This window comes from Spea bombifrons, chromosome 2 (assembly GCF_027358695.1).
Source record: "Spea bombifrons isolate aSpeBom1 chromosome 2, aSpeBom1.2.pri, whole genome shotgun sequence".
In the NCBI taxonomy this organism is placed as follows: Eukaryota; Metazoa; Chordata; class Amphibia; order Anura; family Pelobatidae; genus Spea; species Spea bombifrons.
Window position 1 is genome coordinate 73768006 of NC_071088.1, and position 22791 is coordinate 73790796.

Here is a 22791-nt window from a genome sequence, read left to right on the forward strand (position 1 = left end):
AGCCATCTTGCGAATGGCAAAATCACTCGCAGTGCGTCCTGGGGTGAGTGTTCGGTGTTGCTGAATGCGTCGTTATCGTCTGCCTCCATACAGTGTTTAACGAATGTTGCTGCCCAGGGAGTGGCCAGACCTGGCCCCTGATGCTGATCTCGGTGTTGCTGAATGCCTCGACATCGTTGGTCATACGGAGTAACCAGTGATTTGAGCTAACAAACCAAATTCTTTTCATTACAAGGGGATTAGTCTTCAGCCTGTTTAAAGTGTTTGATTACGATATGCATTGCCCCTACTCAATCCCTATATCACTATAATCTGTTCCTTTATGCAAAAATATTTTGGCTTGGTATCCTGTACGACGAGGGTGTGCGACATTACGTTCCAAGCACGTGATTAAATCGCATAATAATGTGTGATGATCGCACCCATATTATCTTAACCTTCATGGATGACTTGTAGTTTTGCTCTATCGTGGAAACTGTTAGGTGGAAATTGCTCTCCTTTACACCACAAGATGGCACTGTTGGATAAATTCAGTAAAATAAATGTCTGCAAGGAGGATGTGGTTATCACAGGCCATGTTACATTGGTAAAAGTGCTATTGCGTACCTCCATTAGTACATAGTAAGGACGCTTAAATTGACAATGTTAACAGACTGCCACAGGAGAGTACCCTGCTCTTACTCTGTGTGGCACTGTGGTAGTTGCACAGTCTCTGTAATTTCTTTCTTAGCCCTAGGATTCTACCATTTGCCACTTTCTGCTACAGTGAGCCTTCCTCTGCAGAATATGGCGGTAAATCAACTAGAGTAAATGTGTCATACTGTTTACTGGTTTAAGCTTATGATATAGTTTTTCCCACTTCAACAATTTAATGTTGTGTATATTGGACAGTCTGGGCATGCTTAAAAAGACCATGCCTTCATAGATTAAAAATAAATCTGTGTAATTGTGAATTTGCTATTATGCTGTAAAACCATGTATCTCTGCCTTGGGTTCTGGATATAATTCATGGCAATTTTACAAATTTTTACTAATATACATTTTTATATCCAGCTGTGTCATCAATACTTTTACATTTCCTTACTTTTGTTCCCGTACGTCATTTACTCACAGCCATCCCCCCAGTAGAGATGGGTACCTAGGGCAATGAATTGGTGTGAAGGTCTCTTACGTGTTATAGAATGAGTGATGGAGGCCAAATGGGAGCACCTCTGGTCATGAACTCTGCCTGGCAGTCCTGAGCCTTACAATCTGTTTGGTAGGTTATTTTATTTGAATAAATTAAGTCTGCTACTGTGCTTCAATATCTGAAATCTGTGCTGTTGTAAGGCCACAGTAAACAACTGGGTTCCTAGTCTTCATCTTCTGGAGCCACACTCCAAAAGGATATGCAACCATTTCCTTTCCTTCTTAGCTGGGAATCCTTAGTGGATCTTCTACAGCCCCTTGTTAAGGCCGAACCTCTGAAGTCTTCAAGGGGAGGTAGGAACCAAATGTCCAGCCCATATCCAACACCAAGGGCCAAGTTTCCAGTGCAAGTAAAATGTGATATGAATACAGATTTATAATAATTTAAAAAAATGTTGTACAAATGCAGTGCAGCCCAAGCCCTTGGCTGTAATCTTAAAATAATTTATCCGCCAGCCAGTCAGCCAGCAATGTAGGGTCTTTGGTGATTCTTGGTGAAGCAACTATATTGTGCTGTTAGCATTGGTATTGTTTGAGCAGGGAACGTCCCTCGAATTATCAAATGACTGCCTATAACTGCAGCCTGCATGTTTCCAGATAAATGAAGTTTTGTAGAAACAAAAGTAAATAAAGCTAAGTATTTATTAGTTTTGTCAAAATGTATTTAATAGTGTGTTCTGTATATTTAAATAGTCAAAAATATTGCTTTATGGGACTTCCCCTTTAAGGCTCACAAAGTGAACAGATAACTTGGAATGTGATAGTAAGGGAAATCCTGGCACTATCTGAATACTATTCTTACAAAACAATTCTTCTCTAGACCTGCCACTCCTAGTGGAATAGTTAAGTGGTTTACTGAGGACTATTAAATGTCACCTTTCCCCCTTACTTGTAATTGCGGATGGAAGGGGGACAGGAATTTTGGATGTTCCAACAATAAGAGTGAGGAAGCACAGGAAGGAAATAGTCACTACTGCCTGAAGAACCTTTCTTCCAAAAGCAGCGTCAGTACACGCAAAACACTGGCAATGTGGAGATTTAGTTGAGATTTGTTAGGAAGACCCTGATGCAACCTCGCACAATAGTTCAGCTGTATCCTCATGCGTATGTGCCTTTGGGCTGTGACCCGAAAAGGAATGTGCTTCCTGTTAGTGACGTAAGACTGGTAGACCCAAACTACAGTATATAGCAATTATAATACAAAATGAAGATTTATGGCGTCATTGCAATAATGCAGTAAGGCCCTTAAAAATGGTGCAGTTAGTTTTTTACTATTTAAGCATTTTCAGCCCCCCTATTTCGATAACTCTGCTCAGAATTTCCAGGGGGGAAAAAAAACAAAATTTTTTTTCTGTGTTCGGAATTTTTGGTTTACAACTTGGAAGGTTACTAGATCTGCTTTAGCTGAGTGTCATTGTGGAAACCCTAAATGTATGTGTGTATTAAAATTTATTCATAATATAAAGTTTTTACGATAACTACATCAGGATGTCTGGAACTCTACTTCCTGATCTTTAAAATGCCATAAAAACACAAAAGAAAGCAAAAACATCAGCACAAATAGGTGTACTAGCACCAACTATCCACTGCTGGCGGAGCAGATTTAGATTGCAGGCTGAGAGCGTGTTGATTTCCAACAGGGGTCCCTCTGTCCTGAAGATGTCATGCAGGAGGCCTGGATCCACTGCTGTTGAAAAGGAGAAAACTATTTTCATGGTCACAATTGAATTATGCAAGCTGTTCCTGAGTCGCCAGGTTGCTTTGTTCTGTGTTCCTATGTGGAACAGCCGTCGGCTTCCTCACAACCTCTACGCACGAAGATAGTGAGGTGCCTCATTCTCTATACTGTATGGTTGATAGACCACAGGACAGACACTGAGCTTCCCTGACCTTAAGTACTAGAGTTTCAGACTCTTCATTGCCTTGAATTTGATAGGCTGCTTATCAACTTTACTAGCATTGTAATACTAACAATGCTGCTATCTGGGCACATCCACCACTTCATTTTTACTCTCCTTGAAAGAAAAGGGGCCTCAGGGTGTGAGGATCACTATACCTTGGACCATGTGGAACATTGCTTTCTAAAGCAGCATTTCCCTTTGGGACAGACCTACAATCCAGTACTTTGGAATGAGCGCTACTAGCTAAGGTTCTGACTTACTGGGTACTCGCGGGGTGATCCAATGGCATGGGCATCCATAGTGGGAACGAGAGGGAAATTCAAGGAGGGCCACTGGAGCAGCAGGAGAGGGAGAACAGTAGAGTATTTAGAGTAAGTTAAGTAGACACAGAGGCAGAAAAAACACTTTGTAGTCAGCAAAAATGTTAGAAGGTAGAAGGCTTTGGTCTGCTCTCTTCCTCTCCTCCTCTCCCTCTAGCTTGTCTCCTCCCCTTCACTCTGGTAGCTGCTTCATAGACACAGAGTCTCCACCTGGGCAGAGACACAGTTTGCATTCTGCAGACACAAGGTAGTTTTCAAACATGTATGGCAGCTAGGGTTAGTAAATATTCCAGCTCCTGTGACTTACAGCCAGTCTGGTATGATCATAGGATAATGAGTACAATTGGAATGTAAAGGGTTAGCTTTTATATCATTGTGGATTGGCACTGCAGCTGCTGTGGAATGCACATCTCATGATTATTACAAATGAAATAACAGCACTTTAAATGCCAAATGTTACCACAACTGCTGGAAAACTACCAAGTGTCCTATTTTGGTTCCAAGCCGTTAGGTCCCGTTTTTTTACTTCTCTTTAACTACCCTCTTTTTTGTAATATCTCAAAATGCTACCCAACAGAACACAACATTTACTTTTCTTGACTGCAACTCCCATGATGTTGAGCCAGCAAGAGTAGGAACAGCTGCTGTTAACTATAGAATAGGCTGGAGAGCTACAATACGTCCACAGTACAAACGCTAACTTTTGTTGCCTGCATCTACAATAATATTCAGCAGCCATATTGTTGGTTGAAGTTTATATGAATTGTAGTTATAGATTAGAGTTGAGTGAGACAGCACTGGCTGAACACCAGTACATTACATTTATTTATACAGTTCCAACAATGTCTGTAGTGTTATTACAACAGAGGATGAAATAATTTAAAATCACACAATAACAAACTGGTACAAAAGGAGAAGAAGGCCCTGCCCTTGCAAGCTTGCAATCTACACTAGGGTAGTTGTGGCTAATCATTACCACTCTAGTTATTGTAAAGTTCTTATTCTGTCCACATACATGTGGTTTCTATGGGAGAGGAACTTGCCACATCTCCTTTCCAAGAGCTATGTGCAGTGACAAGCAGTTCGGAATTGCTCCCGACTCAATCCCAACTTGAGGTGATGGCAAGGGAGGTCTCCCAACTGATTTCACCATTGCTAGATAAGAGATTGTTGAAGTTCAAACACTTGGGTCAATTACTGCATATGTTACTACCGACTCACCTAAACTACATGATTCAGACCAAAATCAAAACAATGTGGAAGATAATCTACAAATCCTGAAAGATACAGTGGATTTACAATCTCAGACAAATCACTGGCAGAAAACTAGATGACATAGAAAATAGAAGTAGACATAATAATCTGCGATTCATTGGCCTACTCCATATTGGATCTCGGGCATGCAGACATGGCTAATGCAAACTCTTCATCTGGGAAGTTTCTTATTGCTTTTCATAGAGAAGGCCCAGGGGGAGGACCTGTCGTAGTGTGGTCAAAAACACTTTGAAACTCCTCTCATGGAATGTGGCGGGCCTCAACTCCTCATTCAAACATTACAAAATGATCTCCTATTTTAGGATGTATAACCTCCATGTTGTTGACACATTGGAAGAGGGGAAAACAGTCTATACTTTTGGTGCAATCCTGCACAAAAGCATAGACCAAAAAAGGGAGCAGCAATCCTGATAAATAAAACATTGCCACGTGCCATCCACCCTTCCCTGACTTTTTATCATCAATGAATATTATTGGTAAACCAACCAAATAACAAGCTTTTCCTACCCACATTTTCTAGTTGGGGGTGATTTCAATGTTGGCTAACACTGAAGACTGGACAGGACTAGACCCACCTCCACACAGACCAACCCTCTTAACTCAGGTATTCATACGTTTATCAATGGACTTAATCTAGCTGACCCCTGGTGAATTACCCACCCCACAATCAAATAATTTATACATCAAGGACACTCTCCACAGGCTGTAGAATAGATTATCTCCTCCAGGCACCCAACTTGCTGCCCCTTATCTCAGCTCCAGTATGGCTCACACTGAATCCTTCTACAACTACCTCATACAGTAGACATTTAAATCTCTTTTAGAAAATGCCAGCTATTTGCACAATAATTTAGCTTACAAAAACGATTGTCTCCAATTCAGAGAAGCCTCGAAGGCAGTTATGAGGTGTAACATAATCTACTGTATGGCCAAATTGACTACTAAACGATCTTTAGATTCTCATAACATCTCAGGTCCTCTCAGCTGAATACCAAATAATTTTGGAGAGACAGCTGACCCCCACATTAACCTCTTTCTACAATGATCTCTTTTTTAAAAAATGTCATCTAAGCATTAGCATTATACTGATCTTGAAACTATTGATAACTGAAGGATGGGGAAGTGTTCACATTTGTATATAACAACAAATGTTTGTGTTTGTGGCAAAAACTAATCTATGATATCACTGGTGGCAGCATGTTTATATTTGTTTTCATTGTGCAGTCACTTTCTGACTCATGTGTATCCTATGGAATGATACCAGTAAAAAGTTATTGTGCGATCTAACTACAACCCTAAACTGCTTTGTAAAACAGTACATTATGGATATGTTAGAGTTGGAAAGACTAACAGAAATATGTTTGAAAAAAATAGCTAGATCAAACTCGTATTTGAATCATCACATGGCTCTCATGCAATGGTTCATACTTCAAAAATAGCATTTTTGTGGTGCAATTTGATGTTCAGCAGTTTTGTAAGGGAACTGAAAGTGAGATAAATAATTTACAAAATGTATCAGTGTGTTTAATATTCCTCTTCCTACCATGAAAGAAGACATTTTTACTTTTACTAATTTTGGATGAATAAGGAAGTTGGATGAAAAAAACATTTATTGCGCCTCACAGTTTTCTTTAAATTAGGCAAAGAGGGTAGGTGCACCAAGCCCAGGTTTGCACACAGTTGCTGCTTGGGCTTACATTGCTGTGTGCATGTGCGAAGATAGGAGAAAAAGAAGGATCTCCTGGTGCCCGCTTCGGGAGAATCACCCTGGAACTCATTATCATTTCAAATGCTGCTGCTCTCACTTCTTCTGTTCCTTCATATATCCCTACAGGAGCATTTGCTGAAGGAGCTGGTACTACCAACCATTATAACTGGACCCATGTGAGCTGATGGAGAAAAACCCATGCCATCAAAGATTTATCACCACTGTGCTGACCCACAAAGAACTTGGTGACTGTTCACAGCTCTTCTGCATAATGCAGCATACCTCTTAATGATTCAAATGCCCATACAGGGACACTTTTGTGTGGTATGGTTAGATGTGAAGGCCTTCATCAACATTTTTTGTGTCTGTGTGACATATGTGTCTATTGTGTGGCTATTCAATGTTGAGTTTATGCACAGCATACATATCATATCTTTCTCTATTATGATACAGTACACCTAAAACAACTGTAAGTAGTGTACTATGACACACCACAGCACTATGAAGCATAGATTGACACAAGATGTAGTACATAGAAGCAACCATAACATGGCAAAAAATAGTAAAATAGAAAATGGGATTGGAGAAGAAATTACATCTGGAAATCGGTGGAGGGGGTTGTAAGTGAAATGTAGGGTAGGGGGAGGAGAGGGTTAGGGCAAAAGTCCAGTGGCTCAGGGGGCAGGAGAGGGGGTTGGGGATTAGTTGTCCTCCTACTCGATACTGACAATGATGGAATAGTCTTTAAGTGAGCTGATAATCAGACTGCAACAGTCTTGGATAGTGACCAGTTCTCTACTCAGGATCAGGCAGTTCCTAGCAGATCACAAAGAGTCCTTAACACAGCACATTAGCAGGCACTAGGCCTCTTATATTGCACCCTCATAGTAAGTTCCCAGAAAAGAATGGAGTTGTAGCAGAGAAACTGCCTCTCCACATTGTGTTTGTATTAGTTTATTGGCACAGCCCCCTTCTAGCATACACTAATGTTCTTATTAGGTGACCTCCCTGAATGACCATCCATACCATGTCTTTGTGTCTACTGATCAGCCCGAAACAATATTAGACAGTCCTGCAATTTGCTCAATATAGTCCCTGGCTCTGATGAGTTTCTTGATCGCCCTAGGAGAACACGTCCGGTTTAACTTCTTCTAGTGGGTGTTCCCTCACAAACTTTATACATGCAGACTAAATGTGTATTCCACTTCTAATGAATTGAACTGTTCCACATGTACTATTAAAGACTCTTGAAGAGGAGGAGCAAAAAAGCAGCCCACGAAGTTCCTGGCAGCCTTTGCGGTGTTTCTCAGAGTTCTGCGCATTTAGTTGCACACACACAAAATAGCTGTAAGCAAAGTTAGTATATTTAGCAACCCATCTGATATACCATTGATGTTTTACTCTAGTTTAGCCCACCAGTTGAAGTAGCTGTCCTGATGGCTCAACTGATTATAGTCAACAGGGGCATGTCATGTCTGAGCCATATACTGCAGCCCAAAAAGAACATTGTTGAGACAGAATGAGATTTATTCTGACAAAGGCAAGTTTTCTAAAGCTCCATAGTCCCATTGTTGTTTGACTTTATTTTGTCTTCCATCCCAGCTTTTCAGGGCTGCCAAGTATTGTAGTGAAGTCTGTAGCTATGGTGAAGAGCAGCAGGTCAGAAAAGCATGGTCTCTGACTTCTCACGGTTGGCCTTTGCTGAAGTTCTCACACATCTGGACAAATGCGGTCACTAACACCATTTGATATATAAACAAACGCTTATTTAGAAAAGAAAATATATATATATACTGGTATATATAAAAAAAATTCTGCTTTTCCAGTAGACATTGTTACTTGTAGATTACTGTGAAATATCCCCGACTACTTTGGATTTAGGCCTCAAAGAAGGACTACTGACCCTCCTAAAGAGACAACTGGGACCTTTACTGTGCTAGTACAGTCACTAAATTGACATACTGCAATTTTAGTTTTTAGCTAGGTTTATATGACACAGGACCTCCAGAATTGCCCTAGAGACTTACCGAAAATTCTTACTTCTTGTTTCAAGCCTAATATTAGCCGAGGAGCCTTAGTGCAATCGCTCACAAGGTGGTGAAAGCCAGACCTGATCTGCATTAGAAGTTTTGAAACAATACAAATGAGAAAGGTAATAAAAGATGAGGTAAGATTAGGGATTAGGTAGAAGGGGAAATGTTTCTAGGACGGAAAATAAAAAACTGACGGATAAAATAATGTAATGGGGTAGAGTGGTAGTAAAGAGAATTTAAAGGGGAACAGCATTTGATTAATGTAGTAACAATGGAGCAGCATGCATGAAGAGTTTCAATGAAGAGAAATAAGGTTAAATATTGATACATGATACTTAATTGATGTGCAAGTGGTGCTGTACCTTTACATGCACAACAAAATTCTATCTACTTTTCTTCACAACTGCACATATACCACATGACTATATGTAGGTGTTTGCCGAAAAGAAGAACATATAAACTTGCTGACCTCAGGGCCAGCATTATTGATGTTCTCCTGTAACAAGAGCCAAGATCACCCAATACAGTGACACCACAGTAGTATCAGGAAGTTATAAAATCCACATCTTTCATAAATCCCCACACCCAAACCCATTTAGCATGTGCTTTATTAGAACTGCAATTAAGTGACTTTAGGTTGTTCCCCACTCCTAAAATAACTTCTAAATCACAGTGTTAGCAAAATGGCAAAAAAATGGGGAAGCAATCTTGCATTTGCTTGGAACCCTGTGTATATTGAAACTGAATAGAAACCTAGATCTGTTTATTGGGGGGGGGCTACTTAAATAGTAGCAGCTTTCAATTGCACAACTCTAGAAAAAACAAAAAAAATATTATATATTATATACACACACATACATACATAGCTAGAGTCTACATAATGTAATTCAAACTTGCCTACAGCTGTTTTTACTCTGTAGAAACTAGGAAGGGGTTCACTTTAGTTTTAAGAATGCATTTGTTTTACAGCTAAAGAACTGAACATTAACACAAGTACCCTTAACCAGCATGCTAGTATTTTAAGACTACCCCCAATACAGAGATTAGTTTGAAGTGGATCTAACATTGATTGAGGTAAACAAGCTGTATCAGTATGCCCCCTCCCCCCCCAAAGAAAGCATTATCTTCCCCATCTTATGCAAGTGACTGTCCATCAGTCATTAGAAATTCAAGTGTGGAATTCCCATTTCAAAAAGGGAAAAAAAAAAAAAAAGTATTTAGCATAATTAGATGTGGAGCTTGGAGGAAACCTAACCCCCACGCACACTTATTGTTTCTTTCTTAAGGTAATTTGCATTTACAGTAGCCATTGTTCAAGTAATCAAGACACCTTGGTATAAAGAGGTTAATTTATTTTTAAAACATTACAATGGAACAACCAGAAAGACTTGGGGAAAGTGACAAAAAACACATAACAGAGGGAAAATGTATTTACAAAAATAAACCAATTCTCTCAATTCACAACAGCAAGCACCAGACCAGGGCAAACCCACCCCTCCTGGTGCAGCATCACAAAAGCTGATCATACATGCCAAATCAGGGGAAACAATGCACACACAAGGGAAGTTTGCCTCTGAACAGCAGAGTTTAGGAGCCACTTCGAAGGGGCAAAGCTCCGCTAGAACAGAAGTCAGGAGTCCAGCAGGATTTTAAAAGCAGATTCTCATGTGCAGTAACCTCCTCTCACCCACCCAGCTAGGAGATCTCCCTTTAGAGAAAAAAAAGTTTCAGTTAAAATAGGGATGGAGAAGTGCAGTCTGTACCATGCAGTTCAATGGGTCTGCACTAGGAGGACAGCATATGAGCTTCTGGCTTCACATCAGAAGGACAACTCTAGTGAAGGGGTTCAACAGAGGGGCAGGAAGGCAACGTTTGGCACATAATACAGGTCTGTACACACCCACTACAGGGTAGATACAGAACCCCGGGATTGTAGTGAGTGAAGGGACAGAGGTAAATGGGCGGCTCAATGCACAAAGTCTTTGTTGTGGGACACGTTTCCGCTACTCCTCCTTTGGAGGCTCATCGGGCTGTTCTGTGCTGGGCTCAGACTCCGCGGGTTTGGGTGTCTCTTCTGCAATCTCCACAGCTGGCTCGGGTTGGGCATCATCATCATCATTAGATGGCACTTCTGCTTCAGGTTTGGGGCTCTCCTGGTTGGGGGCAGACTCTGCCTCCACAGACTCATCCTTTATCTCTTCAGCGGGGGCAGCTTCCTCTTCTTTAGGAGACCCTGCCTCCTCTCCAGCAGGGGGCTCTTCTGAAGCCTCCTTCTTGGTCTTGTTATTACGGAAAGGAAGCTTGAATTGCTTCTTGAATGAGAACACCATCTTCTTCTTGGTTTGCTTTCCTGGGGGTTCCTCTTCTTTAGCCTCACCATTAGCCGGAGGGGCCGATTCGATGGCCTCCGCAGACCCCTCTGCTTCTGGGACAGGCTCCGCGGAGCCATTCGTTGGAGTAGAATCTCCGTTCTGCTTTGGAGGGGCATCCCCGTTGGTTTTCACGTGGCCATTTTCCTACAAGACAATCGAGATTAATAGATATAGCCAGCCGATAGCCGCACGTACCCCACCCTATGGCGAGACAGCCCCACCCACAAGACCAGTGGGGGTATCCTCTGTCTGCAACCCCCTCTCCAATACATTTACCTATAGAGGCATCACCCCCATCAGAAAAATACCATTAAAACATCTGTTGGGAGCACCACCTTTCCTAGCAGTGTGCCAGCGCTATCTAGTCAAAGGAATCCATCGTACCGAGACAATACACACATTTAACCGGATGAGACCCCAAATACTCTCCTCCCCCCAAAAACGCCTATCCAGGACCGCAGAATACTACAGCACTAGCCATTTAAATCAATTAAGTTACCCCTCCGCGAAGCATCACGAGCTGGTAAATTGTACGCAAGCGGTAAATATTGAAAGTGTCTCACCTGTTGTTCTGCCTCCTTACTGACGGCAGTGTCAGCGTTCTTATTCTTGGATTCCAGGGAGCCCATATTCGCACACTTGTGGGATTTTTTTAATCAAAATTCTTTCTTTACCAATACCGGTAACCAGTCTCCGCTACGCCGTACCTTCCCTTATGCCGAGGGTTCTGCTAGCGTTCTCTCATATATAGAGTATGCAAACCCATAAGCCAATCAAAGTAACTCTCTGAAAGGGGGGGTGGGATCAACCAATAGGAGACGACGCAGGGAATAGGGGGTCGCGGTCCAGCCCTGCCCTGTTTGATAGGCTTGGTGTGCAATCGAGCACGTGATTTTCGAGCAGAAAGATGGAGTAGAGGAATTGGTTTCTAAAACATACGGGTAATATAAGAAAGTCGGAGACGGAATATGGGATGGGAGGGCTTGAGCAAGGAGTCAGTAGTAGAGAGGAGTTAAATTGTTAAAAACATATGGGAGAGAAGAAAATTGTGTATGATTACATACACAACTATAGTTTAGTTATTAAGTGACAAAATAACCAAATCATAGAAAAAAGGGTCAGAATCTAAAACTAGAAGATCAGAAGCTTAGATGTAATGTAAGGAAGTTTTACTGAGATGGTGGTTGATATAGGTGATGTGGATCAGTCTCCCAGCAGAAATGGTAGAGGCTAATACAGTGAGGGATATGGCTATACTGAATTTACGACAAGACCAAGCACTGATTAAGGTTAGAAAAAATGGGCAGACTAGGTGGGACAGAATGGTTCTTATCTGCCATCAAATTCCATGTTTCTAAAAGATACAATCATTTTGTGAAACATTGTAATGGAAGGCAACACTTGTAATTGGCTACAGTAACATTGTCACTGGCTTTCTGCACACATAAGTTAAACACAGAGTAACAGCTCTTCTGAATAGGTGAACTCTCGCCATTTTTGCTATTACAAGTATCACATTAAAAATATTGTCTTTTTTTTTAAAGAAAAATGTCTTTATAAAAACAGTTCTAGTATGTAGATTACACAGTATTGTCAGGCAACTGCATATTTGTCATGTATGATGGGTCCTAGCTGTGTTATCTTAGACTGATCCACTAGACAAAGAGAATTGTGATTAAATAATAGAATGGCTGGGTGTTAATCACAGAGCCGGACAATGACTAATGAAATCCTATAGAGCAAAGAAGAAAGCATAACTTCATTAGTGTTGTATTTGCTCTGTGTGGTGTTTGAGCAGGGAAAGGCGCTTAAAGTATCAATGACTGCAGATGTGCCATAAGAGTGATTTATTATGGAAGTGAGTTTCTCCTATTCTGTTTTTTATGTTTTTTAGTTTGGCTTTTGACTTTACACATATTCAAGAAGCAGGGATACCAATCTCTTACTTGGCTCATGGTGAAAGCCAAAGGATAAATATCACAAACTTGGCTTCATTTTTTTGGGTTCCTCTTGTGTCCATTGTGATCAGCTGATTTGAGCTAGGTCATTGCTATGAGCTATATATCAGATCAAGAATTTGCCAGTTTGGATCAGCTACATACAAAGGACCAAGTGTTAAGCGAGCAACTCAGACCTTTCACAATATTTACTAAGATGGTAACCCCAGGAGTGGAAAAGGAACTTACCATATGGTGGCAGCAGGAGCATGATCCTGGAAGGCCTAGGTGAAGGGAGCTCATGTGGTCACCTTTGTGATCCAATCATTAGGGAGCTCATTGCACTGTATTGTCCTTTGAACATAACATATATATTTACAATAAGGTATGTTAAACTTCACTCCCAAGATGTCCCACAGGCCTGATCTCAAGGGAATACTGCAAGATGGAGAACAGGGGAAAGATTGTACTGTCAATGACTGCAGTAGGATTTGGTTAGCTACAGGGCTGTTTAAACCATAAAGGGAACCTAGGCAGCTGGCGTGGGTGATGATCTGGTTGGTGGTGAATCAAATTCATGCAGGAAGGAGATGGCAGAAACATTGTTGGCCTACGGCTCTAGAAGAGTTAGGGCCGATGACAAGTTCTTCACATCCATATTGAATGATACAAGTTGGTGTCTATGTAAGGGTTTGGTATAGGCATGAAGCTATAATAAGTTTAACACTCCGTGTAGGACTACATTTGATCATATATGACAAAGCTTCCCTTTTTTTATCACAAAATAGTGTATTGCAGTATAAGGGAGGACATTGAAGGGCGTCCACAGTGTATTTACATCTCAGTCATTCTTTCAATATTACTGGGGTGTGAGAAACATTCCGTTGCTTATCCTCTTCTGCACTCAATGGGTTAATATGTTGTAAACAGCATGTCTCTTGCTGGGGTCAGAAAGGGAGGTTATGGGATACATTCCTCAGCTGTGGAAACTTCCTGTCTGTATATCTATGCCTTTTTATCATTCTGAGTATTTATCTGTGTGAGATCAGCATTGACATTTTATCACCATAAAACTCCAGAGTCTATATCTCTCTAAGTGCAGTTAGGAAGCGCTAATATATATTAGAAATAAATATTATTACAGCATTTTATTTTTGGGGGGTAAATTTAGAGGCCAACATTAAATGGGCAGTCTATTGTCCTAAATGTTATCACTAACTATTAATGAATAATAAAGTACTTTAACATGGATACCGCAAATATCTAACAAATTCGGACATGCTTTCGGATTTTTTTTTAAAAAAGCTAAATATAAGATGACACTAAAGTGCATAATATGGCTGACGTGTGCCTGATTAATTTTATTAGTATATGTGCATTTTCAGATTAGTCTAATGAATCAAAGATTTATTAACTATTCATTTAGTTAGCAACAGTCAAACTTAGTGAATTTTCTCTCACTTTAGTACACATATTTATTCCACAAAATGTCACCGAAACAAAATGAATTAAAACAGTATACATAAGACAAGCTTTTTGTCTCCCAGGCAGTGTAAATGTTTTGCATATCTATTAACATTCCAAATGGTCGCTTTTGTCTTATGGGGTGTGGTTGGAGTTGTGGTTTAGGACAGGGCTTAACCTAGACTTTTTATGTAAATATGTAGCCTATTGATAGCTTTTTGTTTAACTGAGTAAGTCACTGATAAGAGTAAACATGCATTTTATTTAATTTATTTCCAAACACAATTCTTGTTTTTTCTATACACATCATTGTGATTATTGTGGACGTAGAACAGCAACAGGCTTATACCCAGAAAATATTCTAAGCTTCTAGAAAAGTGGGACATTTTGAGGATGTTTTTAGATCATGGAACACAAAGTTCGTAGCAAAAGGTGGACAACAATGTGGTCACTTTTATATCGCTTGTTGACCTTTATGGCTAAGATTAATGGGGTACCGGTGGGAAAGGAAAAGCTTGGTCTCTGGACTTAAGTCTGGGTATGCAGGCTAAGTTGTCTTCATGGAGGTTAGGTCAGTCTGGACGCTCACCACTAGTGTTCTATTTACTAAGGGTTGCACTTCTGACACTCACTGTGGTGATGGCATTAAGTGCACTATGGACACTCAGACCTATTTATTGTACTTTTCTTTTCTTACCCTGGCCTCACCTGTGGCTGATCTGTGGTGGAGCAATTTTTATAATGTCAGCCAAAAGGCCTAGTCCTTGATGGCATCTTTTTGTTCGTTACATACTGCATATTTCTTTTTATTTTGTTGCACCTTTTTTTTCTGAAGGCTTGATTTATTTTGTTTCCCACAACCCCTTGAGGACTTCAGTGGTCTCTCTCATTTGGAGGAGAGACTTAGAAGATATGGCCCTTCCTTTATTTTACCAGGGAGGGAAGGAAGAAGCTTCTTATTCCTTCAAAGGATATGTAGTCTCTGAAAATAAATACAAGGACCCAGTGTCCTCTGTGTCCTTATAATGGAGCACAGGCACCAGCCACCATCTTTGCACGATGAAGAAGGCACGCCACCTAAATCACATGACATTTATGTCTCCTCATCTCACCCTTGAAGGCTGCCTAAAACAATTACCACCTATTTGTACTAAAAGCAGAGAATAACCACACAGATTTCTTAAAGCAGGAAGTTAAGATGGCTGGTCCCATGATTATCAAAAAATAGAAGCTACACGCCAACAAAAATAGATAGTGGAAGTTACATATGCAAAACTGCCAGTGTATATATTAGACAACACACAGTCATGTGGTGGTTCTGCATATAACCTTCTGTATGTCTATCTATTTGGTGTGGACATTTTTTTAATTTTGATATGACTGTGGCTGTTTTAGATGACAGCACTGTAAACGTATTGCGTTATATCATCAGTAATTCACAATACATTTTAAATCGGGAATGTAATAAAAGATTTAATTTTGCATAGGATAAGATCCTAATAACTAAATACTGTTTGTATAAGAAAGCCATGGTGTTTTTCTTGGAAATCTCTCATTGGAATTACCCAAACACTTTCTAATAAACCGAAAGTGAAACAGAAATTTAGCTGACAGTACACAAGAGATTGCAAAACAAGTGTGTTTCACGTGTCTCATCCTTATAATGTTTGACCTAACAAATGGGATAAATCGGTTGGGGTAGATTTTCTTCTGTCAGAATGAAAGTGAAAGGGAAGATTTGTTACTGTTATAGCTAATGTAAGATTCTGTAGAGCTAAAAAAAAAAGTGGACCACTACATGAAACAAAATTTGTTTCTTGGTCACGTATACACTAGGGCAAACTAGCAACTTTTATTGCAACATGCTACATTTTGTACACAGTGAAGATATAATAAGTATTGCTTGTATTGTGAAATAATAATAAAAAAAGACAAGGAAGGACATCTAGCAATGTGTGTAAGATGGATGTGAGTTATGTAATCTCACCTTGAAGAAGTTCATCATGGTCTGCACTATAAAATACAGTTGTGATCAAAAGTTTGCATACCCTTGGAGAATTGGTAACATATGTACCATTTTCGCAGAAAGTGAGAAGGCAAAACACATTTCTTTTATTTCTTATTGGATTCATATTCCACTGTAGGTTATAACAGAATGGCACAATCATAAAACAAAACATGGCTACAAAAAAAAAAATTAAATTGCCCCTGTTAAAAAGTTTGCATACTCTTAGCTCTTAATACTGTGTATTGCCCCCTTTAGCATCAATGACAGCATGCAGTCTTTTGTAATAGTTGTCTATGAGGACCCAAATTGTAGCCGGTCTATTGTTGGTGGTCTTGCATGAACAGCACGTAAGATCTCCCCAGAACAGCTCGATGGCCACTCCAGAACCTTCACCTTTTTCTGCTGTAACCACTGGAGGGTTTTATTGTGCAGGAGAATGCAAATTATCTGACAGTTTTTTCTGATAACATGCTGCACCATGCCATCGAAGATTCCCTGTGCCCCCCCTTTGTTGCTCTACTTGACCTTGGTCTGGTATCAAGAGATCCACAAAATTTCCACTTCTTAACAAGTGGTTGAAAGTACTAACTGTCAGTTTCAAAGCTTTGGATATATGTTTATATCCTTTTCCATCTTTATAAAGTTCCATTATCTTGTGATGCAGGTCGTTTGACAGTTCTTTTCTGCTTCCCATGGCTCAGTATCTAGCCTGCTCAGTGCATCCATGTGAGAGCTAACAAACTCATTGACTTACAGACACTAATTGCAATTTAAAAAGCCACGGGTGTGGGAAATTAACCTTTCAATGCCATTTTAACTTGTGTGTCACCTTGTGTGTCTGTAACAAACAGTCAAGAGTATGTAAACTTCTGACCAGGGCCATTTGGGTAATATCTGTTATCTTATGATTATTATGATTTAAAAAGGAACCAAACAACTATGTGATAATAAATGGCTTCATATGATCACTAGCTTTAAATAAAAAACAGGGGTTTTTTTTGAATGTCAGTCAGATTTTCAACATCAATGCCAACATTTCACAATTTCTGCCAGGTAATGCAAACTTTTGAGTATAACTCAAATATACGTAGCTGCCCCAATGGATTGACCTTGTTTTTACATCTTAAGTAATAGAACACAAGCAGTGTTCTATGGCCCCTGCTATTTCTCTGACCCCGGGGCTTTTTGATTTTAGTGTGTCCTGGGCAAAGGGTTTCCTCCAGGTCCAGGCTCTGTTGGAGAGGCAGGGGATTGCAGATGAGCTGTCATGTCTTCTCAGGGCCGGCCCTATAATGGGGCAGACTGGGGCAATTGCCCCAGGCGGCACTTTAGAAGGTTTTCGCTTACCCGCTCTGCGCCCCTCTCTCTCTCTCCTCTGCGGCGAGTCTCCCTGTTCGGTCCCGGTGCCGGCTTGTAATGCAGAGCGCCGGAAGTGAAGTCGATTTCCGGCGCTCAGCATTACAAGCCGGCACCGTGGCAGAGCAGGGAGACTCGCCGCAGGACTGTTTAAAGGTAAGTACCGGGGGGGGGAAATCGTAGATTATGGCGTCGGCAAAGTTTAAAATACCGCCCTCCCCGACGTCGGCGGGGTGGGGGGCGGCGTTTTAAACTTCGCCCCAGGCGGCGTTAAGTCTTCGGCCGGCCCTGTGTCTTCTACATCCACACTCTGACAGAGCTGGGAGACAAGAACAAGAGATGGTCAAGAAGATGGATTATCAAGTTTGGTACCCAAAGTATACAGACTTGGCTGCTACTGATAAGTTCTTGTCATCACTAACACTATTGGTCTTCAGCAATGGAGGCATGTTGGAAAAGCTCCAATAGAGCCGTCGAGGGAGGCTTCATCTTAGGATATTTCTGTATGCAAGGAGGGTGAGGAAATATACCCTTACCTGTTCAGGAAGTTCACTTTAAGAGAGCTCAAATACTATTGAAAATGTTTGGCACCTAATGTGTAAAAGACACTCACTTTGTATAGCCCCCACTGTTGGATAAAGCCATAAAATGTATTTCATCCTATAGGCCTTAGAGCCTATTAATACATACAACTCTGCATATTATATATATATATATATATATATATATATATATATATATATATATATATATATATATATATACAAAAGTGGATTAGAAGAGAGGAAAATGTTATTTTAAATATCCAATTTAAATTGATGTTTATTGGATCTATCTGTTGGGCTGCACAGAACCGTAGCACAAGTCTAAAATGTCAGGGTATGGAGAAATTATCTTTGTTCTCTCAACTAGACCACCATGGATGAGACCCCCTCACATCTCAGGAAAGAAGCTGAGATCCTGAGATTGGTGTTGAAGGTAAAAAAAGCAGTGTCGGTATGGAAAACCTGTAAAAAACAGGGGTATAGCAAACATGAAAGGGGAGTAGAAAAAAACAGAGGGGGTGGGGTATAAAAGGGAAACTTTACAGGTTGAAGAAGAGGGGAAAAAACATGGCTGTAATTGAGATTAAGGGAGATGAAGGCTATGGTGACACATGCTATAGAGGCTGAAGCTTAAAAAGAAAAGGGGAAAATATGAGGGTGAGGCAGTGATCAAGGAATATTAGTGCACAAAGGCTAAACTGTGTGCGCGCATTTATCTGACTGTAGCAGATATATACACGCATGTGTGTATCTTTCTATAGCAGGGATGATAGATAGGTAGCTTCTCATATATATAATATGAAAAAGATGTGCTCTCCCCAGCCAACCAGAGAGCACGGCACGGTATTTGTCTGTCACCATGGAAACTGCATGACTGCTTGTACATGGAGCGATGCCTCCTCCCATCACACAATATGAGAGAACAAACTGAATGTTGGGGGTTAACCTGCTATAAAACAGTGCGCCTGAATATCTGTTAATACTGCCTGTCAATAAACATAAAGCAAAAATATATAAAGTATATACTTAATAATGAGAATGCAAGTGTGCTTGCTTTGCACGAACATTGTGCACCACAATGGCCATATCACCTAAAAAAATGTCTAAAGTCATTGATTTAATAGCCCAATATTAATTTTTTATTTACATTATATTTATTCATATTTATTCACAAAGTGACAGGAAATTCTGTAGCACCATTACAATCTGGGAATGGTGAAAACAGTAATGTTAAATCTGACAATTTACAAAAATGACAATAAAATTAACATCTTAAGACTGCTCTTGCAAGTCTTTAGATAGAGGTTGCTTGCCTTTATAACTAATTATTTGTGATTGACCTGGTTGGCTTGTGGCGGTTTATCTCCTTTTTCTATTTCAACAGAACTGCAGGGTCCTGAGCCTTAGCGAGCCCTCTTAGTGCAAATGTTCAAGTGAAAACTAGTAATTGAGGAGCATTTGAACTTTTGTCTAAATTTGTTTTAAAACACCTGTGGCACCATGTTGGGAAATGCCACAGTGTACACATCATGCCACATGTGTTCTCCCGGAGCAGGTGCCCCACAGGCCATATTGTATTATAAGTGTGGCAAGAAGCCAGGTGAATAGCCTCGAGGAGTATGAAAAGTCAAGGAAGGCCTAGACAGGTTGTGGTAGGGGATTCGATTATAAGGACTTTAGTTAACCTGCCACCAAGACCCTGAATGGCAGTTTGCTGCCTACTGAGTGTCTGGGTTCAACATGATGTGAACCTGGTGTCAGACTGACTTAATTGGATTCTATAAAAAGGTAAGCAAAAGCATTTAATACGTTTCCTTACAAAAGGTTACTGTGCAAATGAAGATATGGGCTTAGGCAAAACATTTTGCACCTAGATCGAAAACTGTCTCTAAGTCCAGAGAGGAGTTGTTCATTATTTAACATTTGCCCAAACAGGACAAAAGTGGTAAGTGGAGTTCCTCGGGTTCTGTATTAGGCACACTGTTATTTTATGTCTTTAGCAATGATCTTGCAGTGGGTATTGAAACCCATGTATCGCTATCAATGTTTTCTAAGTTACTGTATATTTTCTGCACAGAAAAACCTAACCTTTCTTAACTTAAAGGAGTAGTCTAGTGCAGGGGCATCCAACGTGTGGCCCGCGGGCAGGGCCGGCCCTATAATGGGGCAGACTGGGGCAATTGCCCCAGGCTGCACTTTAGAAGGGGCGGCACTTTGCCGCCCCAAGCGCTTTTTTTTTGTTTTTGAAGAGAGAGAGAGGGGGGCACCGAGTGGTTTTCGCTTACCCGCTCGGCGCCCCTCTCTCTCTCTCCTCTGCGGCGAGTCACCCTGTTCGGTCCCGGTGCCGGCTTGTAATGCAGAGCGCCGGAAGTGACGTCAATTTCCGGCGCTCAGCATTACAAGCCGGCACCGTGGCAGAGCAGGGAGACTCGCCGCAGGACTGTTTAAAGGTAAGTACCGGGGGGGGGAATTTTATGGCGTCGGCGAAGTTTAAAATGCCCCCCCCCGGCGTCGGCGGGGGGGGCGGCGTTTTAAACTTCGCCCCCCCCGGCGTCGGCGGGGGGGGGGGGCGGCGTTTTAAATTTCGCCCCAGGCGGCGTTAAGTCTTTGGCCGGCCCTGCCCGCGGGCAAAATGCCGGTCCTGCTCACTCATGTGTTGGTCTGCCGGTCTGTGGGCTGGCAGACCACATTCAAAGAGGCTGCCCGGCTGCGAAGTTCAAAGCAGCTGTTGGGCGGCTTTGAACACGTGATGTTCGAGGGGGCGGGCCTACAGAAGGTGTCCCTCATGGCAAGGAGAGGGTCATCACATCGGAGGAGAGCAGGAAAAAAATAAAAAAACAAAAATATAAGTATTATCAATGGTGTAGGTGTGGCAAAGCCTGTCCTGGTGTGTGTGGGTGTCGGTGTGGCAGAGCCTGTCCTGTGTGCGGGTGTTTGGGTGTCAGTGTGGCAGAACCGGTCCTGGTGTGTGGGTGTTTGGGTGTCAGTGTGGCAGAGCCTGTCCTGGTATGTGGGTGTCGGTGTGGCAGGACCTGTCCTGGTGTGTATTTGGTCATCTGTTTCCTGGCACTTTACTAATTGTAGGAATAAATTGAACTATTTATCCAGAGATAAAATACCCTCCTGAATCTGTCGTCACTTCAGAGGACAAAACTTTCCTGGCCCAGAAATCAGTGAGAGGAAAAGTAAAGGTTTTGTGTTATTTACTCTGTTTCAGTCTGCATATTTTATTAAAAAGGATTAGTGGCACTAAATTGTGGCTTCAGGCATCCCATGTATGATGACTTTTTAGTGTATTCCTTACTCCCAATCCCATCACAGAAGATTCTATCTTGTGTTATCTGCAGAGCACTGGTGTCATCTTTATCCAGTACACATGGATGCTGAGGAGTTAAGATTCTGTCTATCTTATTTATTTCCATAAAATGGCCACCAAAATCCTCAGCACCAGGCTCATGATGCTCTTAATCCAACCCTGCCTCCAGTGTGCGTCAGCCAACTTAAATCCAGCTTGTACCCACAGTGTGCTCCAGCCTTGTGTAGTTTTATTTGGCTAAACATGTTTTAAATGGTTTGTGGACTGACTGTTTTACTGTTTAAGTAATTTAGTATTAAAAACTGTATTTCCACTGCTTTTTTCATTATCGCTAAATTAACCCTGTACTAATATGCATTATAAAGCTAAAAGGCCATATTTTCTCTCAGTGAAAAATGAATGCGGCACACACATACATTTCTGATGAAGTGGCCCACTGCAGAAAAAACTTGGACACCCCTGGTCTAGTGTCTCTCACAGCCCTACTTCAGAAACACAAAAATTTAAAAAACACACTTACCTGATGCAGAAACCGTGGCCCAGCAGCTGCTGTCCTCAGTGGTCTGATGATTCTTGAGCACTCATCTAGCCAGCGCTGAAGCTGGCTGGAGGTAAGTATTTGATGTGCATGGAGATGCATTCGGCTGAACACATCTTGTGCACGGAAAATAGCTGGGGGGGTCTGCAGAATCTCTCCATGGATTTTTAAGGGGGACACCGTGGGCATTTAAAGGGACTACGCACATGCATATGATGGCTGAAGCACCACAAGCACATACTTAAGTGTACCTTATAAAATGTCACAAGATCATGTGGAGAGAAGAAAAATAAGCAGAATGCTATTTTTTTCTCCACAATCCCTGCCACATAAAAACAACATTAGAAGGTAAATTAATTTACCACTGTTGCTTAGCAACCAAATTTCTGCCTTGTATGTTACATTGCTAGAAGGAGCGTTACTGAAACCAAATCCCAAGCCAGTGACATGTTCTGGCCTAGGCGGACTAGGCCCAGACCTAGGGGGGTAGTCCCCCTGCTGCAAAACTCGAGGCAGATCACCCTCTTGGGCAATCAAGCACCCCCAGTCTCCCACTGCTCAATGGGCCGGTTAAACTATGGATGCTGTGCCGACTTGACACAACCTCCATAGACTGCATTAGAAGGCGCACAAAGGACTGGGATATGAGGTCACAGTGTGCCTTTTAATACAGGGAAGATGCAAATCATGGAGGGGCGCTTAGGTCGCTGCCCTAAGTGATGGCAGAAATGGGCAGGCTAAGCACAGCATAGTATAGCAGATTGTTTTTATTGCAAATTTAAGAGTCTCAATAGAAAATTATTTATATAGTAAATTTTAGAAAAACAGCA

General features: G+C 41.3%; 1 protein-coding gene across 1 annotated transcript; it reads right to left on the bottom strand.

Annotated features, from left to right (window-relative positions):
• Positions 1-9756: 9756 nt before the first annotated feature.
• MARCKSL1 (MARCKS like 1) lies at positions 9757-11529 on the bottom strand. Its single transcript, XM_053454769.1, has 2 exons — positions 11361-11529; positions 9757-10941 (listed from the first exon to the last, which is right to left on the bottom strand). The coding sequence occupies exons 1-2, from the start codon at positions 11424-11426 to the stop codon at positions 10429-10431; spliced, it is 579 nt and encodes a 192-aa protein (XP_053310744.1). The 5' UTR covers positions 11427-11529; the 3' UTR covers positions 9757-10428.
• Between the last annotated feature and the right edge of the window lie 11262 nt (positions 11530-22791).

Excerpts from the sequence above, each read along its gene's own strand:
- MARCKSL1 (XM_053454769.1), bottom strand. The coding sequence starts at position 11,426 with ATGGGCTCCCTGGAATCCAAGAATAAGAACGCTGACACTGCCGTCAGT. Across the intron at positions 10,942-11,360 it reads GTAAGGAGGCAGAACAACAG|GAAAATGGCCACGTGAAAAC; the intron begins GTGAGACACTTT and ends ATTGTCTTGTAG.